Consider the following 13152-nt stretch of genomic DNA (forward strand, 5'->3'; position numbering starts at 1 on the left):
AGAATCTGAAAACTAAATGTTCTAAGTGTCCCATGCTGTGACAAGGTTTCCCATCTCCGTGAATCCCCGAAGCAGTGATCTCACTAGGAACTGCTGGCACCATTTTATGATGAGTCTGTAGTGGTTCAGAGAGGTGAAGTAACTGAAGGTCACACAGCTAGAAAACAGCAGAGCTGAAATTGAAACACAGCTTTCTGTGACCCTACACTAATGTTCCGTCTGCTCCTTCTTGGTGGGTAAAAGATTTCAGACTCACATTCTGGAAGGAAGTGAGGACATGAAGACAGGGGAGACGCCACGCGCCTTTGGAATAGCTCAGCCTGCCCGTAAGTGCCTCAGCTTTCAGACTTGACGACATCAGGACAGAATCTGCTAGGTCAAGGCTTGATGCATGAAACCAAGTGGTCAGCTAATGGAAGGACAGATTTAACTGCCATGAAAGATGCTTCTGTTTGTCTGATTAAAAACAAAACAAAACAAATATCTACATTGAACATACTCTGACAGGCCTATTTTTAAAAAATCAATAATGATAAATTTTGAATGGAGATCCACATGGTGAGCCTGGAAAAGGGCCCTAAACTATTCAGCTGAGACACTGGCTCTCAGACTTAAGCAGGTGTTCAGGATCACCTGGGGGATGCCTTCAGACACAGGGTCCCCACCTTATCCCAGGGTTTCTGATCGGGGGGCCTGGGGAGGCCACAGAGACTGGCCCTTCACACAAGCTCCTTGGTGATGCCGATTCCGCAGGTTCATGGGCCACAGTGTGAGAAGCGCACAGCGAAGACCACCACCAGTTCACTGCGGGAAACGGCCTCCCCCCACCCCCCACACCCCCACCAGCCCCAGTCCGGCATCCGTGGGAGGGTCTCCTCCACCAGCCTCCACCAGCCTCACCAGGCTCCCCTCACTGCTGTGCTCGGGACAGTCACAGTCTTGAAGGAACAACAAAAGGACGCTTGACCCTGGGACCACATGGGTCCCCTTAACGCAGGTGGCTTGCAGCAGTAAAAATTACAGAGCTACGAGGTCAGTGGTTGCTTGCATCCTTGGATTCAGGTAACTTCAGATATGGGAGGCTCACTCTGAATTACACTCAGATTAACCTCCGCGCTGTCCAAGGGTGGGTGGTCTGTATCTCAGACCCTGAGGCGGGAGAGCTTGCCGTGGGGCGGCTCTGAGCAGAGGTCGTCGGCATCACACGCAGAGGCAGGTTGCCAGGCTGGAGGACGTGTAGCGTCCTGAGCGGTTCCAAGGCAAGTCTCTGAATACGACCAGCTGCTGCAGACAGAGCGGGGTGGACAGGCCTTCCCCAGCCAGGGCATGAGTCGGGTGAGGGTGTGCGGCCAGCGCGGAAACCGAGAAAACCCCGACTTGCCATTCGTGCCCGAAATAAGTGCAGGAAAGGGACCGTTCTCTTTACAGCAGCATGCACATGTCCAGAGTTCCACGTCAGCAGGGCTGGTGGATTTAATTCACACGTTTTAAAACCTGTCTGTATCTGCCTCCACTTTGGTAGTTTAGCTGAAGACAGATGTCTCCCGGGTTGCAGAAAGCACGTGTTACCTTCAAAGGAAGTTAATATTTGCTTTTAAAGCCACACTCACAGGTGAACAAAGAGGTTTCTTTCAAATACTGGAAAGTCCTGTTTGGAGAATTTTATCCACTTGGTTGATTAAAAGAGGACTAAATATGCCACATCCTTGACGTCTGAATTTTGTACTCTTTTTCCTCAAACGTCAGTGCTACACACACCACGCACGTCCTGGGTCCAGCAGTTTGATTGTTCATTCGCTGGTTCAACAAGTGTTTGCTGAGTATGAACTTAAAGCCAGGGGCCGGGCATACAGCAGTGAGGACAGAAAGGGTGTGATCTCACAGAGTGAATGTCCGATTCTCCTGACAGAGGATAAGCTATTGATCACAAATAACTAGGAACAGAGAGGAGACAGGAACAAAGAGGAGAGGAACATGGCTCTTCCTGGGGAATCGCAGAAGAACCTGTCTTGGTCTAAAGGGAGAGGACGCTGTCTTGAGACAATACAAAGGAAGAGAGCATCCCAGGTGCAGGGACCACCCAAAGGCCCTGTGGCAGCGAGGAGCCCAAGAGAGCCTGCAGGCCAGGGCGCTGGGATGCAGAAGACAGGTGGGATGCAGAAGATGGGTGGGATGGGGGGGGGGCAGGGTGCGGGGAGACCCCACAGGGCTATGTGGACCCCAGCAAAAGCTCCCACCTTTATCTTGAAAAACACGAAGCTTTAGAAGCATTGTAAGTAGCCCAGGTGACACGACTCTGCTTTTTTAGAAGATCACTTTGGTTCTGAGTGGAGAACACACTTGAAAGGGAGGCCTGTCCTCAGGAGATGAGGGTAGTCCAGGCAGGTGATGATGGGAAAGGGGGTTCCAGAGGGTCAAGGGCCTAAAACTAGACATGCCTTCAGGATAGACTGGTGGTGGGGGAGGAGACGGAGGCCCCAGGTGAGCTCCAGGGGGGCGGGAGCCTGGGGCATTGGAAGGGCCGGCCCTCTTGGTGGGGAAGGCCCAGGGGTAGGCACGGGCGCCATCTAGGTCTGGGGGTGCAGGAGATTCTCTAAGGAAGAGAAAGTGGGGAGATGCAGAGCTTCCAAAGAGGCAGTGGGTGGGAAACGAGGCAGGCGTGGTGGGGCAGAGAGAGAACAAAGTGCTTCCTGGGCTGGAAGGCGAGGCCGGTGTGAGGGCGCCCGGGGTCTCCCAGGAGCCGAACAGCGAACTCTGGGCTCAGGAGAGGGCCCGCGGGGCGGGGCCGGTACAGGCCGCCCTCCGGGGACCACCCCGCGTCACAGCGAGGGCAGTGCCCACTGCCAGTCACCCCCGCGAGGCGCAGGGCTGAGCGAGCCTCCTTGAGGACGTGGGGCCTTGAGGCGCTGGGCGCGGTGGACGCTTTTCCCGACCCAGCAGAGCCGGCGCTGCCCTCCGGACCCTCCCTGCCGAACATTCACAGCAGCCCGGCGCCCCATCCTGAACCCCGCAGTCCAGGTTCCACCCGCCCTTCCCTCGGTGATGGTCCAGCGCGCACCAGAACCGGCCCCAGGCTGCCCTCAGGGTCCCTCCCACCACACGCACTGCCCCCCAACGTGCTGCCTGCAGAGGGGCGGCCCCAACCTGTTCACGGCCTGGCGCGCCTGCCCAGGGCCCTAGGCCCCAGCACACGAGGAGGCCCTGTGGCGGTACCCGGGGAAGGGTGGGGGCGTCCAGCCGGCTCTGCTCCACGGCGCGGCCATGCCCGTCACAGGGACAGACTCGCTCCTGAGGGGCGCCTCCCTGCGCCCACACCAGCCACGGCCACTCAGCCCTACGGCGTGAGCCCTTTGGGGAAGGCGTTCTGGCATGTTCTCTCTGCCAAGATCTCCAAACTTCCGATGGCTGGAGGGATGGGGGCCAGGCCGGAGCTCTGGCCAGCTTGCACGGTGACGAAGACAGAGGAGCCGGGCGTGGGTCCCCTGCCCAGGCTGCAGCCGCCTCCCCGTGCCCCCCACTTCAGCCCCAAGAAGGCGAACCCTGCCTGCCCAAGCATCCTTGCAGGACGCGGCCAACCACGTGGACCCCAGCGCCCCCCACCTGCAGGTGACGTGGCTCATTTTTGCAGAGGGGGGCTCAGGGGTCCCCCCGGGTTCCGCGGAGCTAGGCCCAGGGTGGGCGGCAAGGTCGCTCACCTTCGATTCCTTCTTCTTGACCTTCTGAGGTAGACATGGCCTCTGGAGAAAGACGACTTGCTTGGTGGACACGGTCCCCTCCCTGCAACACACACACGGGAGGCGAGGATGAGTCTGTTACACCCAGGGGCCCAGACCTCACACGGAGGCCGCCACCTCCAACTTCATCCAGGCCAGCCGCCCAGGGAGGGAAGGGGTCTGCCCCAGAGGGACAGGTCAGAGGTCATGAAGTCCCCCAACGGCATACACCTTTGCTTCTGGGGGGCTGTCTCGTGGGCCCAACAGAAGCAGGCACCACTGAAAGACAGTTCTGTGTCTGAAAACGCCCCTTCCCATGGTGTGAAATGACAGCTGGCATCTTGGCCAAATGATCGTGAACACCAGACGGGTTGGGAGGGGCGGGGGGGGGGGGGGAACTCTTCCAAGTCTGTCTTTGGGGATAAGGCTGGGGGAGGGGTGGCCTGGTTGGCCCGGGATGGGTGGCCAGTGAGGACCTTGGCCCAGGCTGAGGCTCCTGCAGGCTGTGTCCTCAGGTTTGTGATGGAGCCTCCCTGAGCCTCAGTTTCTTCATCTATAAAATGGGCATGATATCTGTGCTTACCAAACTACAGGTAGTTAGGAGGACTAGTTTGACAGCAAGCCCAGAAAACGGAGACAAGGCCTTTGAGGGTTGGTAAGACTGGGATAAATCCCCAAAACGAACAATCCCGCCTCCCGAGATGCTCTGAGGAATGGATGAGACTGGACATCTAGATGAGACTGTGCCGTGCCTGGCCCGGGGCACACACTAGGTGCTAAGTTTCTCTTGCAAATGAGAGGCCTGGGCCCCCTCTGCCCCGCGACAGGCTGGGCTGCCCATGTGGGGTACTCAGGGCAGGGGTGGTTAAGAATCTGAAATGCTGGGCCTGCCCTTCCTCAGGTGGAGAGATGATGCCATAGGATTCCACGAGTCACGCACACGAAGAGCTAGTCGGAATGGTGCAAGCGTTCGGTAAGGTAACGCTGGTTATCGGTACCTGGTCGTCCTGATGACGGGGGTCGGCAGCACACAGGTGAGCTGCCAGCCGTAGGCAGCCAGCGAGTTCAGCAGGGGCACGTAGTCCGTCTGCACCTCCATACCCTGGGGAGAAAGGCCAGGTCAGGGCTGGGGCCGCCTCCGCTGACCACGGCTCAGGGAGGGACCACCCGGCAACCAACCCAACAGAGCGGAAGGGGGCTCGCGCTCCGGAGCAAAGATGCTGCAAGAGCCTGGGTCCAACGGCCAGCGTGGGGTCTCCCCTGGCCCGGGTCTGTGCCATCGGGGGTCTCCCTCCGCCCCCCCACCCCCAGCCCGTTCAGGTCTGCGCCATCGGGCGTCTCCCTCCGCCCGCCCCCGCCCCGGGCCCCCCGGCCCGGGTCTGTGCCATCATGGGGTCTCCATGCTGCCGCCGGGGTCTGTGCCACCCTGGGTTCTCCCCCTGCCCGGGTCTGCGCCATCGGGGGTCTCCCTCCTCCCCCCATCCCCATCCAGGTCTGCGCCATTGAGGGTCTCCCTCCGCCCAGGTTTGCACTGTCGTGGGGTCTCCCTCTCGCCCGGGTCTGTGCCGTTTGAGCCGAGGGGTTAAACGCGTTTGTTTTACTCTCATTTGGACAAATCGCTTCCTCCGTGAGAGTCACTGAAGAAGCACAGTCACTTCGCCTCCAGGACAAACCCAGGGCCCGTGACCACGCGCTGCTCAGGCGGATTCAGAGCGTCTTGTGGGAGTTAAGAGTACATCTGAGCAAACATCGAGTCACTGCATCCAACCAGCGCGGTCACACACACACACGCGTGTGCGCGGGCACACAGGCGGGGAACTTCACCGCGTCACACATCCTGCCATAAAGGTGTAGATGAAACCTGTTTCACTTCCAATCAGGCAGGGAGGGAGGAGAGGAGGGGACTGACGCTTGTCTCTCAATTTAAAACCCAGTGCTGCTCCCACGGGGAGAGGACCCCACCGAGACGCCCCTGCCTAGGACCCCCCACCCCTGACCCTGTACCCTGCTTTCTCAAGAGGCTGGCGGACTTCCGGGGGCAGCCCCACCCGGCCCTGCACCCTGACAGGCGTCCAGAGTCCCTGCGGCCGAGACCACCGCAGGACCCGCTCAGGAGGACCGCAGGCCGGTGGAGGGGCGGAGGGGAGGGGCTCAGCCCTGCCGCTGGGTTCCCATCCCGCAGACGCCAGGGCGCGCGCACGCGCACAGACACACACACGCACCCCTGAACACAAGACGGTGCACACACACACACACACGCCCCTGAACACAAGACGGCCCACTGGCAGGGCCAGGAGGCTGGCCGGTCAGCGCAAAGCAGCCGGGGCCATCGTGGTGAGGGCGGGCTGCCTGGGGCTTGGGGGCTGGGGAACGCGGACAGGCAGAGCCGGGAGGGGCTTCCTGGGGGGACCCCAGCACGAGCAATACAGCCAGCGCTGGGCAGAGGGCTGGCCTGCAGCGAGGGGGCCTCTGGGGACAGAACCGGGGGCCCGGAAAAAGAAGCGGGCGGGCAGCCCTGCTTCCCCAGGGGCCTCTAGATCTCCCGTCGTAGGCACCTGTCCCAGCGCGGCCACTGCAGCCAGCGTCCCCGGGAGCCCCTGCACACAGGACCTCGTGGCTCATGCCAGTAGCTCTCCCAGTGTGGTCCCGTGAGCAGCCTCCCCCTGGAACCTGCTGCAGACAGTCTCCGGACCCACCCAGACCTGCACATCAGAAACTCTGGGGGTGGGCCCAGGGGGCTGCTTTTTCCTTCTTTTCTTAATGAAAGTGCTGTACGGGACCAGGGCATGCCATCAGTCTAGTGGTTCAGACCCCACAGTAGCCCTGGTCAGGGAGCCAAAATCTCACATGCCGCGTGCTTGTGTGGCCAAAGGAAATCACAGAAGTGCTGCCAACTCACAGTATTCTGTTGTTTTCAGGTGTACACCACAGCAATCCAGTATTTTTACAGATTACATTCCACATAAGCTGTGCCCGCCACATGCATGCTCAGTCATGTCTGACTCTTCGCCACCCCACTGGCTGCAGTCCGCCAGGCTCCTCTGTTCATGTGATTTCCCAGCAAGAATACTGGACTGGGGTGCCATTTCCTCCTCCAGAGGATCTTCCCAACCCAGGGATTGAACCTGTGCCTCTGGCAATGGCAGCTGGATTCGTTAGCGCTGAGTCACTGGGTGAAACTCCATATAAAGTGATCCTAAAACGCATATTCCGTGTGCTGCATATTACACCCCTGCATCTTGTTTATTTTATACATGATAGGTTGTACCTCTTGATCCCCTCTACCTGCCTTGCCCCCCCCCCCCTTCATTCTCTCCACTGGTAAGCACTAGCTTGTCCTCTATGTCTGTGAGGCTGTTTCTGCTTTGCTACATTTATTCATTTTACTTAGACTTCACATGTAACTGGAATCATAAAGCATCTCTTTCTCTGCCTTATTTCACTGATAAGCGTAATACCTCCTAGGTCCATCCGTGTTGCTGCAAATGATATTATTTCATCCTTTTCTATGGTAGAGTAATATTCCACTGTGTGTGTATAGACATATAGTGTGTATGTGTGTGTGTGTACACAAATACACCACTCTTTTTAATCCATTTATCTATCGACGGGTTTCTTCTGTATTTTAGCAATTGTAAATATTGCTGCTATGAACACTGAGGTACATGTATCTCTTCTAATTAGCATTTTCATTTCCTTTGGAAACACACCCAGGAGTGGATCATATGGCAGCTCTATTTTTTTTTTTTTTTAAAGAACACTTCTAATAGTTGAGATGCAACTTAGTCTGGAGAAGACTGCCTAGAGAATCAATTAGGTTTCTTCTTATGACAGAAAAGAGTCTGCAGTTTTGTTGCCAGAATCTGTCTGCTGTTAGCTGGAAGCTAAGCCCTCCCCTCATTCTCCACGAGGGGAGGAGAGGTCAGGGGGCTCTGAAAGGCTCAGCCCTGCACTGACACGGTGCGGGGACAGCTGGACGGGGGAGGGAGGGAGGGGGGGAGGGAGGGCCGTGTAAAAACCAACGGCGGAGGGGATGGGAGGGCCCGTTTTGGCCTGACCCTGAAGCCCCCACGCAGGCCCCACCCCATTTCTGCCCCACCCCCGGGCACAGGAGGTCCTCCCTGCCAGGCCCTCCTGGCCAGTACATCCCCGGCGCTGGGCAGGGCCCTCCCCGCCTGCTGAGGCCGCTTTACCCTGAGAAGCCGGGCCCCCATCCCTGCATCCCGGATTGAAGAAGGAAGAAAATGTGAAATCCACACTCGGGCTTTGAGAGGTTGTGATTACTCGGGTCTATCAAGAATAGCCTTCCCACTTTATCAAGCGCCGTGACAGGCCCGCCACAATCAGACAGTCGCCATGGCAACCAGGACCAGGCCCAGCGGTGCTCACAAAGCCCGAGCGGCAGGATGGAGCCCTTTCATCGGCGCTGGGCCGGGTTCGCTCCTCCGCGCCCAGCGCGGCCGGACAATGGGCACCCCGGGGGCAGCCTGGCCCGCCTGCCCAGACGGGGCTCCCGAGCTGCTCGGGCTTTGCTCTGCGCTCTTCTCCTCCTTCACCATCTTCAAGAGGAAAGCGGCAGGATTCCTCCCCAGCAGCTTTCCCCCTCAAGGTGGGGGATGCCAGCCAGAGGGCCCAGAACCATAAAGACCAAAAGGAAAACAGAAAAAAACACAGCAAAACACGGTCCTACTGAGGCAGCCGAGGGTTCCGTCCTGGGTGCTGCCAGCCGGCGGTCACAGGACGGGTGGAAAAGGGAAATACGAACGGTCCAGGGGTGAGGGGGCTCACCCTGCCAATCTCTGCCACGCCCAGCCCTCTGGGCTGGCACTGATTTAATTAACGGTTCATGCGGTTTTCCACAGGCACCTGTATCAAAGCCGGTTTGCATATTATCAATAGTCAGAAGATGACATTTCTAAAAACACGACACGGGCCCCATGCAGTCAGCGGAAGCGGCTTTCAAGTCCGTGCGCTAGGAAAGGGGGTCGGGCAGGCGTCGGATGGAAGGCTCTCTCTGATCTGCTTTTCCGTGACACTCCAGTGAGGAGGGACGCACACGCAGCACTCCAAAGCCAGTCCGCTGATCAAACGGAAAGACATTTCAGGGAACAGGAGCAAAAACTTTAATTAACTCCCCACTCTCCTGTGTGGATGCAGCATCTCCGATCACACCTGGAGTGTTAAAAAAAAAAACGGGGCAGGTCCTGTGGTTCTTCGACTTGCACAAAAGGGATTCGTTTGTATTTATGGCTCTTTTTCCTTTGTTCCCAATGATGCCTCCGGTGGCTACGAATCCACTAAAGAAAGGGACATCCAACGCAACCTTCCTTTGCCCTCCAAAACCAGGACAACACGCGCAGGGTTTACTAACAAACACTTGTGTCTTCTAATCCTTTCCAAGATCCCCTGCAGCAGGGAATATTAGGAGGTGACGCCCTGGCCCAGTGAGAAAGTTTTTATACTGGTATCATCACCACACACCTCTTTTTCTTCTTGTTTCCATTCTAGAAGGATCTGGGACAAAAGCAGCTTAAAAAACACTTTGCTCCTGACTTGGGACTGGAGGTGAAGAAGGGAATTCAGTTTCCATGTCTGAAAAGTACGCAGGACCTCTGGGCTGGTCTCCTAGCAGCCTTGGGGGGTCCTTCCCCTCCATTCCCCAAGAGGACACGTGAAGTAACAGCCCACGAGAGGCTTTTGTAAACTGCTGCCAAAGCACTAATGCCCAACACTAATTGGCAAGGCACATTTATATATGATTTTCTTACGTATCAACTGAAGGCATCTTTTGATTTCCTATCATGGGACATGAAGGCTTAGCGTTCCCGTTCACATTTCTTACTTTCTCTTTCTTGGTGCCCCCAATGGTTTTAATGTAATTAAATCAAAAGTCTATGTCACTACAGCATTGCAAATATTGCTCGGTCAAGTAATGAAGTGTGACACCTTTAAAAAAATATATAGTCCTTTATTTTTCCTGAGGCCTCAATTCTTTTCACCTGTCTGGTCATATAGGAACTCATCACTAAAACTCACTCCACATGTTCCAACACCTCTTCTTTGTACCCACCAGTAAATATCCCATGTGCCTAAATATTAATATATTAGTTCAGGGAGGCCTGGCGTGCTGCAGTCCATGGGGTTGCAAAGAGTCGAACACGACTGAGCGACTGAACTGAACTGAACTGAGAGAATCAATTCCTAGGCAGGTTGATAAGAAGTCTGGGGTCCCCAAGAAGGAGAGGCTAGGGCTTCTGAGGAGGAGAAAGGGGTCTGGAATTCTCAAGGAGGAGGAAAAGACAAACGTAGGTTTTTGTTTTGTTTTTTTTTTCTACATTTCTTAGTCACATAAAATGCTTTTTCTTTAAGCCTGGAACTGATCATTACACAACAAACAACTCAGTTTAAACTCTGCACAAAGATTATATAACAACAGTGTATCCTGCTTGAAGGCAGTTTCTCCTTCCTGAACCCTTCTGACTAATCCTGGTATCTTAAAATGTCTATTATGGGAGTGGGTCTGGTAGGATCTTTCTACTGTTGAGTTCTAATCCTGTTATCCTAAAATGTAAATTGTAGGAGTGGGTCTGGTAGAATCGTCACAAACTTGAGACATTCTTTTGATTTACTGTAATAACTAATTTAAAGTGTATAGCTCCCTTGCTAACACTAGCGAGGGGGCACTCTCCGCCCCCCTTCTGATGTCTGTGTCAGAAGCTTCCTCTGTCCCTTTATTACTTTAATAAAACTCTGCTACACAAAAGCTCTTGAGTGATCACACCTGGTCCCTGGTCCCGAAGCTAAATCTTCTTTGGAGGTCACGAATCCGACATCGCTCACCATAAGCTATCAGTTCTGTTTTTTCCCATTTGGAGGCCTCATTTCTAGAACGTTCTGTGCCCTTGCTCCAACTGGCGTGGATGCTTCTCTGGCCCGGGTTCTCCCTCTGCTCTGTCTAGGGCGGATGTCTTCTCCTGGGTTTCCCCCTCGTTTTGCTGGAGCACACCCTCTGGTGGCTCCCTAGGAAACAGTGACCTGGAAGTTATTTGCACCCCTGCATTCCTACAAGTGTCTTTCTCTTCACCTTTAACTAACCATTTTGGTCCAGAAGTCTAGGCTGTGATCACTTTCCATCAACAACTTTCCAAACATCACTCCACTAGCTTCTCTATGTCAGCACTGCTATTGTGATACCCATGTGATTACTCAGGCTTTGAGTGTACCCTGCTGTGCTGCGTTGCAAGATCTTAGGATGTTTTTCCCCATGAAGTTCCGGAATTCACAATATGCCTTCATGTGGGTGTTTTTTTTTTTTTTTTACTCAAAGGGCTGTACACTCAATAGCTTTGCCCTCAAACGATTCCTGCCCTTCAGCTCTGAAAAGTATTCTTTTTTCCTTCTCTTTGATAATTTTGCTCTCCTCCATTTCTGTCTTTTTTCTTTTCAGACTTCCTGTTAGTCAAAATGTAGGACTGATATTATAATTTTATGACCTTCCCCCGTGCTGTTTTCTTACTCTCTTCCCTGGTGGCTCAGATGGTAAAGAATCCTCCTGCGATGCGAGAGACCTGGGTTCAATCCCTGGGTTGGGAAGATCCCCTGGAGAAGGAAATGGCAACTCACTCCAGTATCCTGGCCTGGGATAGTTTCATGGACAGAGGAGCCTGGTGGGCTGCAGTCCATGGGGTCACAAAGAGTCGGACTCACTTTCTTTTTAATTTTACCTTCTTAAAGATGTCCTTTATTTCATTTTCCAGACCTTTTGTAATGTTTTAAAGTGCTCTGCTGTCCTATTTTCAGGCCCTGAAGCTCCTTCTTCTCTTTTGATCATTTCTTTTTTTATAGCATCTTGGTTTTCTCTCACGGATACGCATACTCTGTCTCTTGAAGTGGTTTCATCTGACCCTTGGATTGCGTCTATGAGGCAGAGGTGGGAGCCAGGAATCTCACCACACTGTGTGCGGACCTCGCACCGATGCCTGCCTCCAGCTCTACAGTTCATCCCACCATGCTGCAGGGACTTAAGCTTCCAAGGCCAGAGATTTCCTCACAATCCCTTCCTCTTCCAGGTGCCGCTCCCACCACTGTGCTGAATCAGTCAGCTTTTCTCCATGCACCTGCCATCTTCTAAAAATCTGTTCAAATCACACAGCTTCCTCTTTCTCTTCTTCAGTCTTTTTGTTCTTATGGGCATCCATCTATCCATCCATCCACCTACCTACTTACATATCTGTGTCTCTGTTTATCTGTCTCTCTGTGTATCTGTCCATCCACCTGTCTGCATCTCTATGTGTATGTACCTATCTATCCGTCTATCCACCTGCCTGCATCTCTATGTATGTATGTACCTATCTATCCATCCATCCACCTGTCTGCATCTCTATGTATGTATGTACCTATCTATCCATCCATCCACCTGTCTGCATCTCTATGTATGTATGTACCTATCTATCCATCCATCTACCTACCTACATATCTATGTCTCTGTTTATCCATCTCTCTATGTATCATCTATCTGTCCATCTACCTGTCTACATCTCTGTGTATGTATGTATCTGTCTATCCATCCATCCATCCATCCATCCATCCACTCACCTACCTACATATGTGTCTCTGTTTATCCGTCTATGTATCTGTCCATCCACCTGTCTGCATCTGTATGAATGTATGTACCTATCTATCCATCCATCCATCCATCCACCTACCTACATATTTGTGTCTCTGTTTATCCGTCTCTCTGTGTATCTGTCCATCCACCTGTCTACATCTCTATGTATGTATGTATCTCTCCATCCATCCATCCATCCATCCACCCACCTACCTGCATATCTGTGTCTCTGTTTATCCATCTATGTATCTGTCCATCCACCTGTCTGCATCTCTATGTACGTATGTACCTATCTATCTATCCATCCATCCATCTATCCATCCACCTACCTACATATCTGTGTCTCTGCTTATCGTCTCTCTGTGTATCTGTCCATCCACCTGTCTGCATCTCTATGTGTATGTACCTATCTATCCGTCCATCCACCTGTCTGCATCTCTATGTATGTATGTACCTATCTATCCATCCATCCACCTACCTACCTGCCTGTGTCTCTATCCATCTAGCAGTTTTACAGTCAGTTTTAACTATTTGTGGGAACTATGTACTACAATGGCATCACAAACACTAAATTAGCAGATACTGAACCAGTGCACCTGGGGAAACACAGGATTAGCATCCTGTGAGCCTTTGGTCAGATTTTTTCTACCTGATCAGTACATAACTTTGTTTAACGAGAGTTTCTGTTGAAAGACACCTTGGATTAGTATATATCGTGGATTCGTTACTATTGAACCTCCCGCCAGCAGCACTGTAACTCACTCATGAGCAGAGCTCCTAACACGTGCATCCACTCTGTGGGGTCCCCGTCAGCTTTCCTGCGCTTGGGAA

At 53.7% G+C, this 13152-nt stretch overlaps 1 protein-coding gene across 2 annotated transcripts in view; it reads right to left on the reverse strand.

Moving 5' to 3' along the window:
- Positions 1-13152, reverse strand: part of RFTN1 (raftlin, lipid raft linker 1) — a 210648-nt gene that overhangs the window by 6753 nt on the left and 190743 nt on the right. For both annotated transcript variants that reach the window (XM_065943157.1, XM_065943156.1), the window contains exons 8-9: positions 4712-4815; positions 3696-3777 (exon numbers count right to left, since the gene is read on the reverse strand). In XM_065943157.1, coding sequence (XP_065799229.1) covers positions 3696-3777; positions 4712-4815 — 186 coding nt within the window. The remainder of the gene's footprint in view (positions 1-3695; positions 3778-4711; positions 4816-13152) is intronic.

This window comes from Muntiacus reevesi, chromosome 8 (assembly GCF_963930625.1).
Source record: "Muntiacus reevesi chromosome 8, mMunRee1.1, whole genome shotgun sequence".
Lineage (NCBI taxonomy): Eukaryota > Metazoa > Chordata > Mammalia > Artiodactyla > Cervidae > Muntiacus > Muntiacus reevesi.